This window comes from Hypoxylon trugodes (genome assembly GCF_022578975.1).
Source record: "Hypoxylon trugodes strain CBS 135444 unplaced genomic scaffold F4822scaffold_7, whole genome shotgun sequence".
NCBI classification, from domain to species: Eukaryota; Fungi; Ascomycota; class Sordariomycetes; order Xylariales; family Hypoxylaceae; genus Hypoxylon; species Hypoxylon trugodes.
In genome coordinates, this window is record NW_026250022.1 from 2,632,775 (window position 1) to 2,655,363 (window position 22,589).

General features: G+C 46.6%; 9 protein-coding genes and 2 non-coding genes across 11 annotated transcripts; 5 read left to right on the forward strand and 6 right to left on the reverse strand.

Annotated features, from left to right (window-relative positions):
- Positions 1 to 152: 152 nt before the first annotated feature.
- F4822DRAFT_328717 (delta-1-pyrroline-5-carboxylate dehydrogenase 1) lies at positions 153 to 2,281 on the forward strand. Its single transcript, XM_051455600.1, has 3 exons — positions 153 to 440; positions 516 to 620; positions 674 to 2,281. The coding sequence occupies exons 1-3, from the start codon at positions 252 to 254 to the stop codon at positions 2,165 to 2,167; spliced, it is 1,788 nt and encodes a 595-aa protein (XP_051312654.1). The 5' UTR covers positions 153 to 251; the 3' UTR covers positions 2,168 to 2,281.
- Positions 2,282 to 2,737: 456 nt separating this feature from the next.
- On the reverse strand, positions 2,738 to 2,829 carry F4822DRAFT_t98. Its single transcript has one exon. It is a non-coding gene; the product is annotated as a tRNA-Glu (tRNA).
- Positions 2,830 to 3,758: 929 nt separating this feature from the next.
- On the reverse strand, positions 3,759 to 4,127 carry F4822DRAFT_445053 (uncharacterized protein; the record flags this gene model as incomplete). Its single annotated transcript, XM_051463328.1, has 3 exons — positions 4,034 to 4,127; positions 3,906 to 3,973; positions 3,759 to 3,850 (listed from the first exon to the last, which is right to left on the reverse strand). The coding sequence occupies exons 1-3, from the start codon at positions 4,075 to 4,077 to the stop codon at positions 3,759 to 3,761; spliced, it is 204 nt and encodes a 67-aa protein (XP_051312655.1). The 5' UTR covers positions 4,078 to 4,127.
- A 656-nt stretch (positions 4,128 to 4,783) lies between these two features.
- F4822DRAFT_328758 (uncharacterized protein) lies at positions 4,784 to 6,062 on the reverse strand. The gene is made up of 2 exons (XM_051455602.1): positions 5,671 to 6,062; positions 4,784 to 5,603 (listed from the first exon to the last, which is right to left on the reverse strand). The coding sequence occupies exons 1-2, from the start codon at positions 5,952 to 5,954 to the stop codon at positions 4,979 to 4,981; spliced, it is 909 nt and encodes a 302-aa protein (XP_051312656.1). The 5' UTR covers positions 5,955 to 6,062; the 3' UTR covers positions 4,784 to 4,978.
- A 353-nt stretch (positions 6,063 to 6,415) lies between these two features.
- On the forward strand, positions 6,416 to 8,573 carry F4822DRAFT_328770 (Microcystin LR degradation protein MlrC). The gene has a single exon (XM_051455603.1). It carries the CDS (start codon positions 6,791 to 6,793, stop codon positions 8,306 to 8,308), a length of 1,518 nt encoding a protein of 505 aa, XP_051312657.1. The 5' UTR covers positions 6,416 to 6,790; the 3' UTR covers positions 8,309 to 8,573.
- A 1,093-nt stretch (positions 8,574 to 9,666) lies between these two features.
- Positions 9,667 to 12,075, forward strand: F4822DRAFT_328748 (uncharacterized protein). Its single transcript, XM_051455601.1, has 2 exons — positions 9,667 to 10,433; positions 10,491 to 12,075. The coding sequence occupies exons 1-2, from the start codon at positions 9,904 to 9,906 to the stop codon at positions 11,872 to 11,874; spliced, it is 1,914 nt and encodes a 637-aa protein (XP_051312658.1). The 5' UTR covers positions 9,667 to 9,903; the 3' UTR covers positions 11,875 to 12,075.
- F4822DRAFT_411489 (NAD(P)-binding protein) lies at positions 12,036 to 14,240 on the reverse strand. The gene has a single exon (XM_051458864.1). It carries the CDS (start codon positions 13,948 to 13,950, stop codon positions 12,277 to 12,279), a length of 1,674 nt encoding a protein of 557 aa, XP_051312659.1. The 5' UTR covers positions 13,951 to 14,240; the 3' UTR covers positions 12,036 to 12,276.
- A 174-nt stretch (positions 14,241 to 14,414) lies between these two features.
- On the forward strand, positions 14,415 to 14,493 carry F4822DRAFT_t94. Its single transcript has one exon. It is a non-coding gene; the product is annotated as a tRNA-Ala (tRNA).
- Positions 14,494 to 16,546: 2,053 nt separating this feature from the next.
- F4822DRAFT_445055 (uncharacterized protein) lies at positions 16,547 to 17,092 on the forward strand (the record flags this gene model as incomplete). The annotated part of the gene is made up of 1 exon (XM_051463329.1): positions 16,547 to 17,092. Exon 1 carries the CDS (start codon positions 16,763 to 16,765, stop codon positions 17,090 to 17,092), a length of 330 nt encoding a protein of 109 aa, XP_051312660.1. The 5' UTR covers positions 16,547 to 16,762.
- Positions 17,093 to 18,117: 1,025 nt separating this feature from the next.
- On the reverse strand, positions 18,118 to 19,706 carry F4822DRAFT_438033 (cytochrome P450 alkane hydroxylase-like protein; the record flags this gene model as incomplete). Its single annotated transcript, XM_051462467.1, has 3 exons — positions 18,118 to 18,545; positions 18,612 to 19,128; positions 19,182 to 19,706. 3 exons carry the CDS (start codon positions 19,704 to 19,706, stop codon positions 18,118 to 18,120), a joined length of 1,470 nt encoding a protein of 489 aa, XP_051312661.1.
- Positions 19,707 to 20,061: 355 nt separating this feature from the next.
- Positions 20,062 to 22,282, reverse strand: F4822DRAFT_328810 (cytochrome P450). Its single transcript, XM_051455604.1, has 2 exons — positions 21,336 to 22,282; positions 20,062 to 21,277 (listed from the first exon to the last, which is right to left on the reverse strand). The coding sequence occupies exons 1-2, from the start codon at positions 21,839 to 21,841 to the stop codon at positions 20,278 to 20,280; spliced, it is 1,506 nt and encodes a 501-aa protein (XP_051312662.1). The 5' UTR covers positions 21,842 to 22,282; the 3' UTR covers positions 20,062 to 20,277.
- Positions 22,283 to 22,589: the final 307 nt, after the last annotated feature.

The window sequence follows — 22,589 nt, forward strand, 5'->3', positions numbered from 1 at the left end:
AAGCGAGCGCATACATCATTATCGGAGTAGAAGCGCCGATGAAGCTTCTCATCTATTAACTTCTCTTATATGACAAGCAACTACATTGGATACATTGTTGAAGGCAATTGCCCCTTAAACTAAAACAAATTCTAAGATACCCTTATTCGCACCTTAGTTAGCATAGCAATTTCGACTATTGCTTCAATTAGGATTATAGCTAGTTGTTAGGCTGTGCCTAGAGATAATTACTCGCTCTTTGTGTTTCCGATATGGCGACTACACCTAGAGCTTACGGCCTCACGAGGGCATTACACACCCCATCGATATCTTCAAGGGTCTGTTCAAGATGTTTGCCAACACTTCGATCGCCGAGGAATTCGAGGGCATTGAGCACAACGAGCGCCAGGACATCGGTGTTGGCCGCCTTTAAGATACCTAAGATAACGAATGAGCCTAATGTACGTTACACACGGACTTTTATATACTCCTTCGAATTTGTAGTAGCATGTTGAAGTAACTAACGAACCGAATAGCACCATTACGCGAAAGGCTCGGCGCAAAGAGAAGGCCTTCTTTCCGCGATTGCCGCCAAACAGAATGGCTCGATAGATATTCCGCTAGTAATAGGAGGTAAAGAGGTACGTATAATTTCAACACATGCTTGGTCTTATGCTCAACAATTACTATACAGATCAAAACTTCACAAACATCCACGCAACATAATCCTTCCGACCATGCTACCGCTATTGCGAATTATTCTGTTGCGAGCCCCTCCGATGTCAACAATGCAATTGAGGCAGCCCTAGCCGCGAAACCAGCATGGGAAGCCCTTCCCTTCGCCGACAGGGCCGCTGTCTTCCTCAAGGCAGCCGACTTGATATCTACGAAATATCGATACGAAATTATGGCTACCACGATACTTGGACAGGGTAAGAACGCATGGCAGGCCGAAATCGATGCCGCGGCAGAGCTATGCGACTTCTTCCGCTTCAACGTCCAATACGCCGAAGAGCTATATGCCCAACAGCCCGCCCACAACTCAGCTGGCGTATGGAACCGTACCGAATATCGACCACTCGAGGGTTTCGTATACGCAGTCAGCCCCTTCAACTTCACCGCCATCGGCGGCAACTTGGTCGGCACCCCCGCGCTCCTAGGCAACGTAGTAATCTGGAAACCCTCCGACTCAGCCGTCGCATCCGCATACCTAGTCTACAAGATCCTCCTCGAAGCCGGGTTACCAAAAGGCGTTATCCAATTCGTCCCCGGCAATCCAGAAGAAGTAACCAAAACCGTCCTAGCGCACAAACAATTCGCCGCGTTACATTACACCGGCAGCACAGCCGTGTTCCGCAAACTATACGGACAAATTGGTCAGGGTATTGCTGAGAGTCGGTATGTCGGGTACCCGCGTATCGTGGGTGAAACCGGGGGTAAGAATTTCCACCTCGTGCATTCGTCTGCGGATATCCAGAACGCGGTTGTGCATACCGTGCGCGGCGCGTTTGAGTACTCCGGGCAGAAATGTAGTGCTACGAGTCGACTTTACGTCGCGAAGTCTATCTGGCCTACCTTTAAATCCAAACTCGTCGAGGAAACGCAGAAACTTAAAGTCGGTGAGGCGTGGGATCCGCAGACTTTTATCGGTCCTGTGATCCATGAGCCGAGTTTTAAGAAATTGGCTGGTGTGATTGATGACGCGAAGAGTGATGACGAGTTAGAGTTACTGGTTGGAGGGAAGTATGATGGTGCGAAGGGGTATTTTGTGCATCCAACGGTTTACGAGACTAGTAACCCGGCGCATAAGTTATTGAGTACGGAGTTATTCGGTCCGGTGCTCACGTTGTATGTCTACGATGACGCGGCGGAGAATGGGTTCGCGGAGGCTATTAAACTAGTTGATGGCACGAGTGAGTATGGACTCACTGGGTCTGTGTTCGCGACGGACCGCGCGGCGGTTCGGCAGGCGGAGGAGGGATTGAGGAATGCTGCGGGTAACTTTTATGTTAATTGTAAGAGTACCGGGGCGGTGGTTGGTCAGCAACCGTTTGGTGGTGCGAGAGCTAGTGGGACGAATGATAAGGCGGGAAGTGCGAATATTGTGAGTCGATTTGTGAGCTTGAGGAGTATTAAGGAGGAGTTTTTGGCGAGTGAGGAGGTTGCTTATCCTAGTAATGAGGTTTGAGGAGGGAGTTAAAAAGACAGGCTATGAGTGAGTGGCAGGTTGCGTGTGCATTTTCATGATAAGCGGTTATTGAGGTTCAATAACTGGGGGAATCAAATGTCTTATGAGATATAGCATGAAGAATGAATACCAGCTAAGAATAGGAGTTCATGTCTACCAGTGAGTGAGAAACCATTAAGACAGGAGTATTTGGAAAAGGAGCCGGCTCCTTATCCTTGCTTACTAATCTAGCTGGTTTTACATACTACATAGTAGTGGGAACGCAACAGTCCTTTAATAATTGTCAACAACAACATGGATCTGATAAAGGAAGTCATGCTAACCTCGGATTCACTTGTGTAGAGGATATTAATAGTGTTGGCTGAAGAAGTGTGCTCGTTTGTGGAAAGGGGTAGATGCTTACGTAAGGCAGTTTCGGCGCAGGAAGACGAACAGCATCGGGGGGGGTGTAAATTCATCATAAGAGTAGATACATGACTATTCAAAAATTTAACCATAGTAGAACGGATAAGAATGAATAAGTCAAGCTTCAATTAAATAAAGAGTAAAAATAGGAGAAGAAAAAAAAGTCACCATTACGGGGGTTCGAACCCCGGTCCCCAGGGATTTCAAGTTGAGAATATTTGAAAACCTGGTATCCTAAACCTCTAGACGATAATGGTCTGATGTTGTTCTCGCCATCGAATTCTTAAATTTATCCTATTATTATGTATTATAAGGTTGATGTAGGTATGTTTGTTTCCAGAGGCAGGTGCCCAGTACATTATCAATCACGGGTAGGTACGTCCCTACTGTCATTCGCTCCTGCAGACGAACAGCAATGCCCATTTAGTTCTATGAGGCGTAAAACGTTATTAGTGGACCATTGGCCGGTATGATTTTCAGATCTTACGCTCAATTCTAACACCGAGTAAGTCACATGTACCAAATATAACATACCATCACTTTCTCTATAGTTATACTATGGCAATAACCTAGAGCGCCTAACAATAAACTTATATCACTATGTAAGTAGTTACACAAGTACCTTGGGATTACTATAGGGGCATGCGAACCCAAGTACCTAAGGATGACAAATTCTGGTGAATTCATAAGTTAATACCCCCTTTGTACCACCATGCAATAGAGATGCGATGATACATAAGGGCATGGCAGAGACATCACACGGCTAACTGTGTACCATCTTTCAAAGGTCTAACGCACTGCAGTTATAATGTGTCTGGATTGTTTGACTACGTGATCTAACGTAACACTGCAGCATGCGAGTATTCGTTGTACGCAAACGGCGGGCATGCGGACACGTAACTTCGAGGTAAAACTACACCAAACTAACCTAATCATACACAGGGTAGAAATTTCGAAATTTGAGGCGTAGAAGGAAGGTGTTTTATTCAAATTTTACGCTACGTGCCGTACATATACCATTGGTGCAAGCCAATGAGTTATTTGGAGATATCGGGCACATGTATAAGATTAGAGCCGATCCAGATAATATATGCGCCTGAAGTTTTGGAAATAGATGTATTAAAATATCATTTCCAATATTTCTATTACCCCTATTTACCATACAGAAGCCCAGCCTATAACCACTTCAAAATTTATTGACTTCATCGTTGACAACATTGTTGATCATAGGGTCAGCGCCGCCTGGGACTCCCTTCTTCTGAGCTTCCTGATCAACCACTAGGAATGAATTGTTAGTCAAAGCGTCTCAAGGCAATGGTAATATAAGACGTACTAGAATCGATCATGGTGTCTTTGGTGGCATTCTTACCGCCCGGCTTTTGGGCAGTTTGGTTGGCCGAACTGTTAAAATGGTGAGTAACTCTAGCTTATGGTGAAAATATATATGCAGAGGGGGCGTACGTCTGGCCTGTAACTGCGTCCTTTGCCTGCTTCAGTTTGTCCATGATGATTGATATATGTATGATGGTGTTTTTGGTTATATAATAGGTTCGTGGTGGTCTTTGAATTTGATGGAAAAGGAGTTGCAGGTCCTGTAAGAGTTGGAGGGCCTTTAAATAGCCTCCAGAGGCTTTTAAGGTTTATAACGACATTCTCACGTTATATCAGACATACAGAGATAATCCCAATATACCACCTAGGGAGGGGTTGGGATACGGTGAGCAGGACGAATTTCATGTGATGATGATATGGGCGAAAGTTTACTAGATACAATACCTGGATCGGGCCGTCGTGTTTGAAGGTTTCCGCACATCCGCACCTAATAATAATGCGGCTTCGCCTGATGTTGAATTTGTAGAAGATAAGTGGAAACGAGTATAAAGGAGGTACGGGTAGTAATCTACTTGCCGCTAAAGCCAACGGTTTCAAATCAAGCTTTTTAGTAAAGTCATAGCCGGCCGATCTAACAAGGGATCACCAACCTAGTTTTTCACGCCGCTATAAGACTTCCAGATATTCGGCCACTAAATCTAGAGTCGCTCGTATTCCGCCATGTAGCGGGGACCCAGTGACTGCTAATCATGGTTTCACCGGGTTCTCTAGGGCGGCGCTACTATAGAACTGGGAGATTGACAAGGAAAAACATGTCTGGGTCTTCGATAGCCTGATAGTGTAGTTAAGGCATAAAAATTGAATATTGATAGTTTCTATGGCTTCTATTATATTCATGTTTCGAAAAGAAGCCAATAATATACATGTGTATGCTTTGAAAGTCGATCGGCTATACAAAAAAATCGTAGCTACAAGATTTAATTCTTTGCGTATTATTTGCTCGCAAGGTATAGTTATTTACAAGATCAAGGTTGTACCGAACATGTATCATATGCAAAGTTGCATGACATAAGTTCACGCTGGTAGTTCCCAGGCCATTGGCCTATTGGGTCCACGAGGAATCCTCTCATCCCATGATGGCATCTCTGTTGGGCTATCTCGCCCATCCAGCTCATGGGTTGCATTCAACGATGAACGCCGACAAGCTGGTATGAAGTCTTTCGGAGGAAGGGGAGGAGGCGATGAATTTCGCCTTCTGCGCCGACTCATAAGTAGAAATGTTCCTATGGCTCCAAGTGCCATGGCACCTATAACCCCTATTGCTATTCCCCCGACAGCACTATTTGCGAGTATACTAACTTGGGAATTTACGGTCGTCGTTGGAGTTGTAGTCGGAGAAGTATAAAGTGAGGATGAAGTTGGAGGCTCTGGCTTAGCCTGCGTGGAAGAAGTTGTGTCGGTGAATCTTGTAGTGGGGGTTTCTGGAGGTAGAGGTATCCCGACGGGTGTCGTCTTTACTGCATTTTGTATTCGAATACCATATGCGAAGAATGTCTTAGGAGAGTCACCAAAACTTGGCTGTGGTCCTCCTTCGGAACTACATATAGACGTTATCGAGGATAGGACATTGAAAGATCCCACGAAATAACAACCGGGATTGCTGTACGGAAATGTTGGCTGGCATGTAAAAGGCAGATCTCTAACGAAGTGTCGGCAGTCAGTTCCAATTGCAAATCGAGACCGAGAATAAGTACAATTAAACATACGTTGGGCAGCAAATAGCCGTTTCAATGCCATCTTGCGTTACCGGACAAGCAGTAGTAAATCTGTCTGGACAAAGACCTGGCGAGTAATAACCATCTTCTTTAAAATCCCAAGGAAAGCAATCATTGCTAGTCGTTGGGCGGAGCATAAAACCACTGTTGCTCATCGCGTAAGCGATACAACCCGTGCTTGATGCGCATGACGATGGCGCCGAAAAAATCGTGGTTAATGGGCCGATGTGCGCAGGGCTAGTTGACATAGACGTCGTTACCATCTTTTCCCGCATGAAATACCATTTCAAAACGATGCAGGTCAAAATAGGGAATGCGGGTGAAGATATTCCCACGAAACCTCGGTCCCTGGCTCTCCATACTATCTGTGAACCAAATATGAAACCACAACGGCTACGAGAATGGGCCTCTCATTTCCGCTTATCATGTATGTTGGACCTTCTATGTTTTGCATGGTCATTTTAAGAAGGCCATCTGAGGGTGATGGAGAACTCATTTGAACAACCGCCCCCACGATGTTTTATGTACCTTCTTCTGTGTACCAAGTGCATTCCACTCCAAACACGGTAAACGTATGTCTCTGGGAAATGGGGTGGAAGAGTTGGGAAATAATCCAATCGTAGCGACGAGATGGACCTTAGAAGGCCGTTGTAGTACTCTGGCTAACTGATCTAGGTAGTACATATACGATAGTTGACTTCTAGGAGATATTAGAAGGGGTTTTGATAATATCACGAGCGAAGGTATAAGGGTGATTTTTTCCCCCGTATGATCAATATAAATTTTTGTTTAAAGCTGAATAATGCTTTTGTCTTCAAGATAACATGTTCGTATTCGGCCGGTTCCTATCGTGATGGAGAGGCCTTGTATGCGGGGGAATTGGAAGCGGGGCGGGGTTTATATGGAGGCATCCATGGGCATCTATCTAATTTGGGTCCAAGAACTTTCTGGGCCTCCTTTTAATAAAACTGTGCTACCGAGATTTAGGAATTACGTGGCCATTACCTGAGACTTGAATCTTGTTTGGGGTTTACCTAAGGACCAACAGGCGACCCTCGGAGTTTGGGCGCGAAGCGATAAACTCCTGGAGCAACTTCGTATTGACGTAAGAATGGCACGCCGACCAGTTATCGCAGTCGCCGGCTTGGCCTGTGAGACATCGACCTTTACACCATCGAGAACACGCGCGCCGGCATTTCACCCTCAACGCGATTCGGACATTATAAAGAAGTACCCGTTCATCCAACCAGGTTCGCCGTTAGGAGATGCTGTTGAATGGCGAGGCGCCTTAATTGGGCATGCCTTACCGGGTGGTATTGTGACTAGAGATGCATTTGAGATGTTGTCGGCGGAAATAGTCAATCGCCTTACTCAGATAGTGGCTTCGACGAAACTCGATGGACTTTGGTTCGATATACACGGCGCTATGTGCGTTGAGGGGCTTTATGATGTAGAATGCGAACTCCTGAAGCGATGTCGTGGGGTTATTGGGCCTGACGTCTTGGTATCGGCGTCGATGGACTTACATGGTAATGTTTCGAGACAATTAGTGTGCCACACGGATTTAATTACCTGTTATCGCACAGCGCCTCATGTAGATGTCGCTGAGACGAAAGAGCGCGCTTGTCGTAACTTGCTTCAATTGATTCAGCGGAAAGCGAATGGCGAAGAGACTGTGCGACCGCTAAAGGCTTGGATACCGCTACCGATTCTACTTCCTGGTGAGCAGACTTCGACGAGGGATGAGCCAGCTGCACATATATATGCTGCCGTTCCTGAAGTTGAAGCTATGGAGGGGGTATTAGATGCGGCGATTTGGGTTGGCTACGCTTGGGCTGATGAGCCTAGAAACCGTGCCGTGGTTGTGGTGACTGGTTGGGATAAAGAAGCGATCTCTAAGGGCGCTACAAAACTGGCGCGCTTATTCTGGGATTCGCGTAAGGATTTCACTTTTGTTGCACCAACAGGGTCGTACGAAGAATGTCTAGATGCTGCATTGGCATCTGATAAGCGTCCATACTTCATCTCAGACTCTGGTGACAACCCCACGGCTGGAGGCTCTGGCGATGTAACATGGGGTTTAACACAATTGCTTGCGCGTCCTGAATTCAAGACCGAATCAGGTCCGAAGGTTATCTATGCTTGCGTGCCAGGGCCTGAGGCGATCCAAAAGGCAGTGGAAGCTGGTGTTGGGGCCATTGTGACGGTTACAGCTGGGGCGGAAGTAGATGATATTCATGCGGGACCAATCACAATGACAGGTCGGGTTCATTCAATAAAGCATGGCGATAGGCATGCTGAGACCGAGGTTGTACTTCAAGTTGGCAGCGTATTCGCGATCCTGACTAAGTTGCGCAAGCCTTACCATCTTGAGAAAGACTTCACCGAGCTCAACCTTACCCCTCGTTCGGCGGATATCGTAATTGTGAAGATTGGATATCTGGAGCCAGAGCTCTATGCCATGGCGAAGGACTGGATGCTTGGCCTCACCCCGGGCGGTGTAGATCAAGACCTGGAAAGGCTGGGTCACAAGCGCATCCTTCGCCCGATGTGGCCATTTGATCGCACGGTTGAAGATCCAGATCTCTCTGCTCATCTGATCCCGATGTCCAATACGTTGTTAGATTAGTAGGAAAGCTTGGTTATGTCGCGATGATCGTCGGTCCGAAATGTTACGGACAAGATTTCTCGGGAGATTCTCAGCTGCTTATCTTTTCGTTCTCGGACTTACAGAACTCCAGGATCGGTTAAGCATCTAAGAAATATAGTGGTTTAACAATTGTAATTACGCTATTAAGGTACTGACGTAATCCAAGAATTTTATTAGGGAGGTAACTTTTGATGTTGTATTTCTTAGGTTTAGAATGGCGACCGGAAACCGTGAGAATTGGTTTTTATGTTATTAACCCTCAGCACCTTCCCACCCACTCTAAACGACCGTTTAATAAACTCTATAAAATTAATAGCCAACTCTAACTTAGATTATTTTATACCTTAGGCAGTTGCCACTGTTAATATACTAAGACAATCCAATCTCAGAATTCAATCCATCCTTATCTGTTCCCCCCCCCCACTTCCCCTTTTTCTTCTTCTACGTAGGTGGCTTACGTTACGTGTCTAGGCGGGTGGGTGTGTTGTTGAGCGCCAGCGTCCCAGGTTTAAATCCTAGTACCAGCTACCCTCCTATTCAATCTTAGACTCTATCACAACTCTCAAAACTTGAATAGTCAACAACTTACTTCAGCTTGTCCTCTTCCCAACGATATTATTATACGAGCCATTATCAGGCTCCTCTATAGCTGAATAAGAACCGCCTGCCATATTAGGAAAATGCGCATTCCTATTTCCATTATGTCCCGCTTCATTTGTAGGGCGTCGGACCAGGGATCGGTGCCAGATTCTGGATGCGGCTGAAGGAACTCCCTCTTGCCATGTGGCATTTGGAATGCCGTAGGATTTGAAGATCCGTTAAATGTTGAGAGATGGGCGTCACGTTGTCCGGCCCCCTGGGTGCTCCAGGTGCTCTAGGTGCCCTGGGTGTGTGCCCTGAATCTCAGCTGGACCAATTGGACCACAGCGTTGACATCGCGATATTTGTCGGATTTACGACTTTTGCGGGCGGCACCATCCATCCACCACCCTATTTTACGCCCCCAAACTGTCGGCGCTACACCAAGCCAAATTCCTTGATTGACTTGGCTGCTTGGATTGGAGAAATATACAAGTACCGACGACTAGGGCCAGTCTAGCCTCCTATCAACCAACAAAATGCCACCGTCCCGCACCGCGCCTATTAAGAGGTAACCTGCTTGGTCGCGCGATGTACTCGGACTCAAACAAATAACGGTCGGAAATTGGCAACCCAGGCAGCCTAACCAGAACATACTCGGCCAGTTTCTCTGGGTATAATAATCCGCGAGTAGCACCTCTCACAACGAGGCTAGAACAAGACTAATAGGCATTAATGATTTTGCCAAGCAGCGCCCTACTCAATTATCTGCCGCTGCCCTGAGCTCCACAGAAAAACGCCGATTCCTTGAATGTGAATTGTCGCCCTATTTTCAACGCTCTACTAACTCTTCCACCTCACTAATACAGAGATACCTATTTATCTGCTTTTCAAGCATTTGAGTCTACCAAAAATCTTGAAACGCAAGTAGGGACATGTAGGCGCCGTATCGAGTATCGCCGATCGTCCCGACTACCACGTGTCGATGTATCCTCATGAGGACAAATTTCTATTTTCAGTCAGCGGGGCCGAACGAGGGATCTACGGCGAATCCGGACTACCCCCGCGAGACATCGGAACATGAAGAACATGGTGCCTCTTCTACTGATGATCAATCTTCAAGTCACGGTGTGAAAATTGAAAGTCCGAGTTCTGGCACTAGTTTAAGTCAGTACGATTCAGCGGTCGGACGTTCTTCAATCTCATCCGAAAGGTATTCCGCCGGGGTAGATCGGGTAACAACCATCTACCAAAATGACCCGAGCCCATCCTCATTGCCTTACAGGCATTCAGTCTCATCGCCGCGTGAGCAGAAATACTTGCCTGAAAGTGAAGACTCTTCTCAAAAGTCGCCGGCTAGCACCGACGCTCGATCTACGGGACTAGCGCGAAGCCGAACACGCCACCATCTCCAACCAGAGGTATGGGAACGCCACAAGGAGGAAATACATGATTTATACATCGGAGAAAACAAGTCTTTGAACGAGTTGATGGAAATTATGCAAGGGAAGGGCTTCGTGGCCACGTTAGTGTTGACTTAAATGGATGAAATGCATATTGTTAGAGACTAACCTGTTAATAGTCCTCGCATGTACAAGGCAAAGTTCGCACAATGGGGTTTTGTTAAGAATAATAAGAAGAAAGACGTGGCCATGATGGTACGACTCCAACGCGAGCGTGGTGCCGTGGGTAAACCCACCGCTTTCCGTCGTCATGGGAGGTCGGTCGATATCGAAACCTACATGAGGAGAAAAGGTATCTCAACTCGAGACCTTGATGCACCTGTTGCCGATGCCGACCTACCAGAATACCTACGAGCTCTCACGCCTCCGCCGGCAGAACCTGAACATATGACTCTACCATCTCATCTCCATGCTCAGGAACTTGTCGTGTCATGTTTCAAGGACCTCACTCTGGGTTGGAGAGACTCGATGACGTCCCCAGCATCCTTCGAGGGCGATTTTGATATCTATTTCGATGGGGAATTATGTGAGGCTACAAGAGACTTTAGCAGAGCCTGTTGGTTCTTCTCTAAGAGTCATACCTCACTCGGTGCTTTGCTTAGTCAACGTGCCTTCTCTTCGTTACATCTTGTTATCAAGACCCCCTCTGCGCTTGGTTTGTTTGATTTGCTAATAGCTAGTGTTATATCTCCTGACCACGGACTAGCTAAAGAGCTATGGAAGTATCTCGCGGGGTACGCGGAAGCGACCATGGGACCTTCGAATACTCTCTGTCGACTATTCAAGTCATTGGACGAGGTGTTCCGCAATGATTCGCTCGAAACTGGTGTAGATTTTATTTTCAGCTGTATGGAGAGTATTATCGGTATGTTACTCGAGACGAATGAGTTCACACAGACCGTCGTACCTTCACTTAGCTTCTTTCTGTTAGGCGATTTGATCCTCTTCAACTCAACAAGGACCAATTTGCCATCTCTCCAGAGAGCAGCCGCTTCTACATCTACGATAGTATCGTCTCAAGATTCTGCACAAGATGACCGTCGCTCGTTTGGTGTAATGAAACTCATCGAGCCAGCGGCGCACCTTTGGCAAAATGGACCCCGCGACGAACTTTCAATTCAATTAGCCTATGCATTTCTACAACTTGCAGACGAGGTAACAAGTCGGTACAATTGGTCATACTGGGTTGCCTGGAGAGTGATTGCACATTTCCATCGTAGTAAATGCGGTGAAGATGAATCCTCGGTGAAAGACAATCCACGACATGCATTGGCTCGATACGCCTTAGAAAAGGCTATCGACACAGCTGAGGCGGGCCGTGGCTTTGGTGAAACGCAGATTTTCGAAAATATGCAGACGCTAGAAGAATGGCATCGCGAAGCGAGAGATGCCACTCAAGAATTAGCGGTAAGACGACGAAGGGAGAAGGGATTAAGGGATTATTTTGAGACACTGCAGCGAAGTCGCGGCGTGGAGATGTCTAAGACCCCAACTTCGCAATGAAATTTGAGGACTTCTTTTCGTCGATTGTATTATTATTACGGGCTTTTAATCGGTATCATGGATTGCCGTTGTGGAATTACCCTCGAGGACAGACGCTTTAGGTCTGCAATGACACGGCAGTAATGTATTATAACAACTTGAAACCTCAAAAATCTACAAGATATTTAATTGATATCTTATATATATTATATTAAGTATCATACCGATATTTCTCATCATTATTACAATCTGTAAGGCTTTAGAAAGCTTTGTGCTTCCTAAACCCACTCTGTACCATTTATAGGCCGCTAGCAATAGCAACACCCTAACTCAAGTTCCATAACTTGTCGACGTTGTCGCATATACGACCCGCGTCCCAATAATCGTTCAAACTATCATCACTCATAAAAATGCACACGTTCGTCAGCCCTGTATAGCGCCAACATTATCTTCCCACCAACCCTTCCAATCCACCACCCTCTTCCCGACTCTCGCCTCCTCCGCGGCGAATACCATAGCATGACTCCTAACAATCTCCTCAAGCCCACACCCAATAAATTCGCGCTGCGCCCGCGACGCCTCCCATCCATGATTCTTAACGCGGTCTACGGCTAGCACGAACTGGCGCGTGATCCCATGATCACCACCTCCATGTCCCAGGCTCTCGAGCTTGGGGTGATACGATTTCTGCGAACCGTCTTGGAAATCCTCGATAGTAATCGTGCGCGAATCGGCGTATATCTCGCCGGTGGTGCCGTGGATATACGTATACCGCTGGCATTGCCGCTTCGTCTGGGCTATCATGTGGAAAGTCGCTTGTTTCGCACCTCTATTCCCTACCGCGTCCGTATACGCACCCCCAAATTGGGATTGGGGGAGAGGGTCGTCGTCCCATTTTATAGTCACAGTCTGCTCGTCGCAAACGTCGTTATCGGACTCGAAGACGCAGCGTCCGAACCAGTTTTGGGAATCGATGACTTCTTGTGGCGTGGAGGAGTCGTAGTCTTCACCTAGACGCTGGAGGAGCGCTGGACGCGCGCGTGTGATGTCGCCCCCGAAACTCTCGATGTCGGGCATTACTACACTCATCGGCCACCGGGTGTTCCCCGTTTCTAGGCCTTGGTGTCGTGTGCTTTCGTAGATGCGACGGCCCGAGTACATGCAATTGGGCTCCGCGGCACAGCTTAGACAATTTGTGGCATTGCCCGCGGCTTTGGGTTTGCGACTTCGTCGGAAGAATTGCAAGGACCCGGTGGAGGAGACTTCGGTTGGGAGATGCGGGGGTTCTGCGTTTTCGGAACTAGGGTCCGGGGGTGAACAGAGAAGCCAGAGGATTATGTCGATGTCGTGGCAGCTCTTGGTTAGGAGGGAGGGTGCGGTGGTGCTTTCTTTACGCCAGTTACCGCGGACGTAGGAATGCGCGAAATGCCAGAAACCGACGGGTTCGGTGTGTACGACACTAAGGATATCGCCGATGACACGGTCCTCGAGAAGTAGTTTACGAAGCAACATATTATGTGGTGAATATCGCAGTACATGACCGATTGAGAAGACTTTCGTTTCTTGTAAAGGGGCCAGCGCGCGATACATAGAGACGCAATCGTCGAGTGTGGTGGCTAATGGCTTCTCGCACATAATGTGTAACCCCAGCGGGGCGAGAGCGATGACAACATCATGATGCATCTCATCGCGCACGCACACAAAAGCCGCGTCCACGCCCTCAGGAACACCTTCCTCACCAGCTTCTTCACGAACGCGGCGACGTTTTTCCCACTCAACGAAGTCCTTCCAGTCCTCGAAAGCGGAGCCCTCTGGTGCGGGCCCTAGCTTCTTCTCACGCTCAGCAGGCCAGATGAAAGTGCGCACAAATTCGTCGCGCTTATAGGGATCTGGCTCACAGACGGCGGCAATAACTCCGTTGCTCGATTGTAGAGTGCAGCGCCCGTAGACGCGACCACGGGACCCGGCACCTATGATGAGGAGGCGAGGTGGCCTGGCGGACATTGGTGGTGGGGTTGGTGGTCGGACCTCGGTGCTGCCTGCTGGCTCGTTCTCAAGGTCTGCTGGCCCTTCGTCTTGGATATTGTGTGGCGCCATGGTGATTGGATCTTAGAGAATATCACTTGGAGTGAGGGTGAGAAGCTAAATTATTGGACTGATTGGGTGCTTAGGTATAGATAACGAGCGGTGTTTAAGTTGTAGTTGTGAGATACGAAGTATTAAACGGTTCGATCAAATAAGAACCAATTCACCTAATCACTTTTACATTAGTGATTACAAAGGGATCTTGTTTCTGTCTACGATCAGAGGTGTATAAGTACCTAGGTAAGTAACAGCCTTGAAGTCTCGTGATACGATATTATCCATAAACATGAAGAAGAGAGAGCTCATCAAGATAGTCAGCCTATTGGGCAGCGACTGATTTGTTACTGTATAGTTCTTATTGGCTCTCCCGTTAGATGTGGGGTTAGTATCGTGCGGGGGATTAGGTCATTTTTAGTATATAAGTCAAAATTCCTAGAAAAATCTCTAATTGAGACTACTGATCGTAGCGTACATAAGGGCGTGTAACTCAGTGGTAGAGTGCTCGCTTTGCATCACGTGTGCGAGAAGCCCAGGGTTCGACTCCCTGCTCGTCCAAATTTTTACCATTTAATTGATAACGTCTAAGTAGAGATATCATTCAGAGTCTTCCATTTTTGTTAACTCGTCTATTCTTCAGCTGGTTGAATCTTGAATTGGTAATGCTGAATTACGGCTATTCAATAGTCGTCAATAACTTCTCCAATCTCAATACCTCTTCCCCCTATTAAGTGGGTTATCAACAAAAGTATTATCGTCTCTGCCGGTAATAGAAGATGAAGAATCGAGGTTAAAGTTCAGTTGTAATTGACGTTGCATTTTCTAGGTTTGAATTGACGGTCGGGAATTGTTGATGTTCACTTTCGGACCCTTAGCATACATTATGTAGTCATCAACGCGTCAATTTTAGACCTTCTTATGGTTTACATTATTTCTTTAGTAGTTTTCCGGAGGAAGGATTTCGTAAGAGAACCTTTTTTTCCTTAAAAAAACACTACAGCGGGTTGTACTAGCTAACTCCCAGGTGAGGGGACTATGCTATGGCTATAGGCGCTACAGTCCCCTATAATTGCAGTGGCACAATAAATACAATGCTATGCGTACACCATCCAAAGTTTTATACTCTATGAACATAGCACGATTCCTAGTTTTTGAAAACATTACTCTCCGTCTTTGCATTATCAAAACATCTATGTATACCTAGGTAAGGAACCACTCTAACACGATAATACATATAAGCATGTAAATATTACCAATATATCTCCTAGCTACCTTAAATAAGTACCTAGGTACGTTGTCGAGGATGTCTTTTAACAACCTCGCATTCATACCTACATAAGCATACCTAGGTAGACATATACGCTATCTGAAGGTGAGGTAATTTAGTGAGTTTATCCAATCAAAAATCAGGGGTGTAACGAAGACATCCTAAAAAGGTAAGTGGGGACGATACGTGGGGGCTCGAAGATTGTACATACGTAGATAATTAGCTTTGTGAGTATGTATATATAGAATAGAGAACCAGGGTGGGAATACATACTCTCTACTTATTCAGTGGAAACTAGGATAATACTCTTGAAAGTATCTACTTAATTTAGGAGGTATGGCTTGGTCCGCTCTCAAGAGACGATGTTTAATTCTTTAAGAGAGGTATAATGACTAATAAATTTTCATTCGTTAGATTTATAGTGCTCTAGACCTTAGAGGGACTATCCGCTCAAGCGGATGTAAGTATAAGGCAAAAACAAGTAAAAATATCACAGACAAGAAATAGCAATACTTGGTAAAAATGTAAATTTTAAAGTATCTTCATCTCTTTAAGGGAAGCCTCTTATATTGGGTAGAGAAACGAGGCACGTCTTACATAGTACGGGCGACACTGCCTGGCACAGGGAACACTTCAGGACCTTTTTTTTTTCAAAAACAAAAAGTTTAAGCCGATCCTGTGGCAAGTTCGGGTAGGTATGTGAGTGGTTCTCTACGGGATGATCAGAATATAGCTTTTGGAGGGGAATAAGGTGTTTACAGCGAAGTAAAGGTCAGAGATCAAAGGAGGGTTATGTAGTTTTATAGAAACTCGCAACGAGAGTTTCTAATGGCTGTGATTGGAAAATGACTAAAGCATATGGTATGCTTGACTCAATAGTATGCTAAAGAAATTGACTCTTTACAGTATCCAGGTGATATCGCATTGCTCAAGCTTGTACCAGTGTTCTGTATGAGCGAGTATAGCATCAATGTGGGACCAGATCTCCCCCACAGATCTTGCATGAACCGTTCCTGAAAGGTACCCAGGTACCTAACCCAATCCATTCTGCGCCAGGAAGAACGTGGCACCGTGGCCCAGCTACCACTTTTGAGTCACATCTACCTAGAGGGCATTTAAAAATACATATGTACATACATGTATGTAGTGGCCTACACGGTATGTACCCAGGTAGCTACGCATGTACATACCTTCAGTACCTACATAAGGTACCTGCACGGTGCATATGGGTACCCACCTTGTAGGCAAAATGACAGGTATTGTGGGGCTATAGGATAGTGGGGGAAAAGAGCAAACACGCAACCACCATATGAACGAAGAATTTCCCTAGCTAGCAGCTATCATAGGCACCCCATAGGCCATTCTCACGCGTTCTTTCTCTTTAATCCGTAAGCTCCTACACATAAACATAAATTTCTTCACACAAACCTTTCTACACGCAAACTTTTACACACAAATCACTGCACACAAACCTCTACCCATAAAACCACCAAACACATATATCCTCACTTCTACTACACCTTTCCCATCCTTCATCTTCACATCTTCCAGCTCATCAATATGATCCAGAGTGTCAGCTTGTTGCCCACCATGGACAATGCGACCAACAACATCGATTGTACACCCTCGGTATCTCGCAAGAGCCTCGGCAGCTCTTCAGGTCCCTCTATGGACACGGCGGCCGATGAGGTTGATTTTGACAGCCTTAAAGAAGTCAGAACGATATCAACCCAGGGTCATCACATAATCGGACTATTCAAGTCTGCGCTGAAGCTATCTCCCGCAGCTGGTCTAGATGAGAAGGCCGAGTACTTCGTTAGTGAAATGCTTAAGTATTCTCCTAAAGAGAAGTGTGGGCTAGACCCAGGTGAATTTGTCTGGGACTTCTAGGAACTTTGGGTAATCCTTGCAACCTACATTCGACCTCGCACCTCTGCGCAAGGCGTTCTTGTTAAGATGTCTTTCTTGATTAACAGCATCATAGAGTCGGAAAATGTATGTCCTACCTCTGATCCCCCTCCATGTATGCCGTCACTAATGAATATACTTCAGGATTATTATTCGATGTGGAGGGAACTTTACAGCCACTTTAGCATGGCGTTGCTAGAGAATTGGGATGCCAGTAAGTGTTAAGTATAGGCGTCTATCCCCAATATAAGCGGTGCTTGAGAAGGAACGATTCGAATCGCTTGCGAGCCCTCCCGTCCGAGCGACAACGAAGCAGAATTAGTTCTCATGGAACAAGAAGAAACCTAACACGACACCTGTATGGAGGGATATATCGGGTATGGCGGGGCAACTGGTGGCAAACATCAAGAATTGTTAATGGACCGCAGGAAGGATGAGGAGTCTGAATGGCAGCCTCGATGGTATCCCCTAGTGTTTCATTTCATCGTAGTTTGAGCAGCAGCCCATATAGAATGGTAGTGTTGATGACCTTAATAATGCTTTCTAACTGGTATTGGACGTCAATCCGCATACTTAGCAATTGATGTCCTGTTGGGATTTTTTACTAGGACCTTACTCAAGGATTACGTTGCCAGTCGAGTAAATTTGCTAACTACCTAGGTATTATATTTAGCGTATGGGCCACGTCGTAAATAACTATCTTTATAGGAGCCTCGTGATACCGAACCGTAAAGAAAATTTCAAGTTAGTCGTAGTATCATCTGGTGTAGATATGCGTAGTATGATATACTATCCGGAATGGCGACTGTATACATAGGGGCAGTCCTTGCATCGTTAGTTATCGCGCTTGACTGACCATAACATCTTACGCTCCAAAACGCAAAACAAAAACACTAAAAAACATCACAGGCCCATCGGGACAGGGTTGTAGTACCATATATTGAGAAATGCAAAACAAATAATAGCAAGAGAATTAGAATCCAGTTCGATATTTCTAATACAACACATCACTTACCCGCCTTATACAGAGAAACCTTACACCCATTCGCACTCTTACACGTAAGTTTCATCTCCCCCTTCCACTCCTCCCCATCCCGACTCTCCAGCATCCCGTACTTCATCGCCATCCGAGCGAGCACATAAGCCGCCTCGGCTAAACTCTTCTGCCGGCCTAGACACGCCCTACTGCCCCCACCGAAACCCATGAACTCCCATTGCCGCGGGGTGATACTGTCCCAGCGCTCGGGTCGGAAACTTTCAACGTCGTTGCCGAAGACGCGGGGGTCTCGGTGGAGTGCGTGATAGCTTATATCGGCGTGGGTGCCTCTGGGTACGAATATGGGGGCGTCGTGGTTGGGGCCGCCGCCGAATGGGAGGAATGTGTCGCGGAGGGCGGTTCGGCCCATTAGGGGGAAGACTGGGTACAGGCGAAGCGCTGGGGTGTTGTTAGTAGCGTTCGTAGATATTATGTCATTGTCATTGGGGTTCTTCGGTAACTTACATTCGAGGAGTACGTTCTGTAGGATCTTGGATTCTAGAAGGGTGTCGAAGTCGAGCATGTCGTCGCCTTTTTCTAGGACTTCCGTCCGGATCTGCTGCCAATAGCTCGGGTGCTGGGATAGAAGGAAGAATGTGTTGCCTAAGAGAGACGATGTTGTTTCTTGCGATGCCATCATGCCTTGGATGATCTGGCTTCGGATAAATTCGGGGTCGTCTGTCTGGGAAGATAGGCCTTGGACTAGACTCCGGGTCGCGCTAGACTTCGAGCCCTGTTGCGGAGTATCTTCTCCATTCAAAGCTTGATTGATGTGATAATTTAAATAGTCATGAGCGGTTTTGCACGCCCGAAGGTATTTGCCCTGCGGTAGGAAGTTCCAGATACGTCCGAGTACCAACCGGACCCCGGTGAAGAAAAGCGCGTCATGGAATGACTGAACGAACTCTTCAGGGGCACATGGGGCGTTGTCTTGTTTATCGTCGGAGATGCCTAGAAGGAAATGCAACGACGTATTTAAAAACTAGTATTGTTGCGATTAGCCAAGTGTCCTTAAGATAGAGCGGTGCTTCGTACCACGATGTAGAAGAGTGGCTGCAAGTCCACAGTGGTGCCTTCCTCCGGTAAGTTTTCTATCAATTTGTCCATTTCATGCGATAGGATGCTTAGGTCAACCAAATTACTTCTGTTAAACGACGGTCTAAGCAATTTGCGTGAATACCGCCAGACATCTCCATCCATAGCCAGAAAGCCACGGCCGCAGAAGAACTCCATTCCCGGCAACCGGGCTGGCTGTATTCCCCAATCATGATCGCGAACATTGATAACTCTTACGTTTCCGGGATGGATGGTCAGGATACTCGGTGTACTAGCCAGTGTGTTCACTTGGAACGAATGGCCATACCGCTGATGGAAGCGATGTAGAGAAGAAATGTCTTGATGGATGACCGCCTGGAAATCTAATCCCATGAATGGTTCGAAGGGCTGATGCTGGGGTAGCGGTTCATAGCATTTCTGACGTCTCGTTGCATCCCGCTGGCGGCGTTGCCAAATAAGGAGAATAATGACGAGAAGCAGTACCGCGGCAATTAGACGCCACATATTCCCCAATACGCAGCGATAGTGCGCTGCCAGTTTTTAAACATTGAGGTAACTCGGAATCAATTCATTTGGTACATGACCTCGTTCAAGATATCCATATGTGATTAAAAGATGTCAGCTCTTTCGTTTTGAGTAAAGCTTCCTTGCTGTGCCGTAGCTGTTAGTCATCAAGTAATAGAAACGGTCTGTTCGTAGCATTACTTGATCATAGCAATTCTTCTACTTTTTGAAAAAGCAGGTTGGATTGTCGAGGTTCTAGTAAGGTACTGAGAAAGGTCGCACGTACGCTAGTCGCTGAGGCGACTCTGTTCTCGCCGACAAGGGACATATGTGAGTTCCAATGTCTTATTTTGTCATATTTTGCTGGAATCGGCTATATTTCGTGGTATATACATATCATTTACGATGTGCCTGGTGGATCTCGATACATTGGAATATATGAACGCCTAGCGATGGGGCTTCGTCGACAATACCCATCACTTTAATAGATATCACTTCTCGTTCATTTGGTATGTAAGTATTATGTCCCATTTCTCACAGCCATGACAACCAAATATCCCTACTGAGACACTCAGCTACCCTGTTTCCGGGATTTAATACGAACAGGAAGACCGTCCTTGATATGGGCGGTAGCCACAACTTCAGGATTCGTTATTTGGTAGGCCTTAGTACCCATCCATAACGGCGCGCCTTGGGGATAAGCATCTTCGACTTCGAACTCGCGCACCGTTAAGGCGAGAATCAATCTAATTTCTACCGAGACGAGTTCTTGTCCAATACAATTTCTGGGTCCCATCTCGAATGGTCGGTAGGTATTTCTTACAGGATACAACGGGTCGTTTTCGTCGCGCACCATAAATCGCTCCGGGATAAAGGAATCCGCGTCGGGCCAGTATGTTGGATCGCGTAGTAAAGTTACTACGGAAGAGTGTATCATCAATCCGTGTGTCGGGTAGCGGACTCCTGTCTCGGGGTGTGTAAGGAAATGCCCTGGTGGAGATTGGCGAACGCTGCCTCCTGCTGGTGGAAACAGACGTAGTGTTTCTCTGAGAACAGCGAGCGTATACGGCATCATGTTTAGCAAGGTCGGGTCGGCTCTTATTAGGTCCGCAGCAGCTGACGGGTCAGGCCCCAATACTTCGTCATGCTCGGCGCGTAACTTGGTCGCCTTGTCCGGATGTTGGCTCAGTAGGTAATATGCGTGTGCGAGGACGGTTGCGGTAGTGTCATGTCCGGCGAACATGAAGATCTTGATGTGATTTATAGCTCGCTCGATGAATTCGGGTGGGACATTTCCTCTATCCGAGTAGTCTGGTGTTTCGTTTACGTATGATTTTAGAGCGAGAGCGACGACGGTCTTGGCCCCTTCAATCTTCTCATAGTTTTGGGCCGTGTTGATAATATAGGGAGCCAGCTCGTTTCGGATAATGCGATTGTATATCCAATTCCTGAAAGGACGGAGTGGGTTAAGTAGCTTTTTGAGGTCGAGCTCTAGGAAAATGAGGCTCAACTGAGACTTCATTGTACTCATTAGCCGACTTGGCTGGGTCTGTGTCTTTAAACGTGTTCCACTATCGTTGTGTCAGATACTAGTGATTCAGTGTGTTTGATTCCCGTACCTTAACTTACAGTACAGCACGTCCAATAATGTCAATCGTTATGTCCGTCGTATAATCTTCCAGTTTTACTACCTCCCCGGACGTAGCGGCTTGTCTTAATCGTCCCTGGAAGACCAAAACTTCCTCTACCATATCCGGGACTAAAGACAATAGATTCCTAGCCGAGAAACCAGGATTAAACATGGCTCGAGCCTGCTTCCATTCGTTGCCATCGATGGTCACCAAATCCTTACCTCCGGTGAAGGGCTTGAACTCAACCTGTGATAAAGCCCAGAATTTGGGAAGACTGTTTTCTTGGATAAACTGTGCCATGATGTCTGGATGATACGTGGCCACCATTGGGAATCCGATTGGCCAGACATCAACGTAAATAATACCCTTCCTAACAAGTTCGGGATATTCCAACTCGAGATGGCGGAATATCCAATGGCCGTTGACATCCGGCGGGATTTTATGTTTTATATGGATCTTAGCAATCGCTACGAGATGACCGAAAAGAAACGAATGAGGTATCATCGGCTGTATGAAATTAGTATTGAAGGATAGTTGTATGTCCTAAAACTAAGCTGGAATTGCTCAGGTAGGTCTGGTGTAATGCCGGATCGCAGCACGCTTGGCGCCTACCGTATGGTGACCCGGATCAACTGGAGATGAGTGCAACGAAAAGCACTCACAATTCCATGTTCTTTTTGAATTCGTCGAAACAACATTCGAACGGTATATAAGCGGTAGAAGAAAAACAATATGCCGACTAATATCAGATAACCGACACCTTTTATGATGAGTGAAGCGATACTAGAGCCCGAAGGCCCTAGCAATTGGTTTAGGAATTGCAACATGGCGATTCTAACCTAAGAGGAGCCTGGCAATAAGAGAACGACAAGACAACGAAAAAAGAAGCGATAACTATATCGTCGTGGACAGTGACGCTCTTTCTAGTTTAAATAACTGGATGGGTTGGTTGTAATGTCGAGTTTCTTACTGGTCGGCAGCCTGATAAGGCGGAAGGGCTAGACCAATCTAAGACGATGAGGGAAGGTAACACCTTCGGATCGGGGATTACCCTCCAAATATGAGACCACTATTGTAACCCCGAGAATTTAAGCTGTGCGAACTCTTGGCGTTCCTTCCCCGACTGTTGCAACACCTTTCCGGTGCCGATTGACGGCGGAGATCCATGGTGAGGAAGCTACCTAAGTCGTTCCGTGCCGGTTTGTTAAATGTTGAAGAGGATGTCCCGCCCCATTGCAGAAGAAAAGTCTGA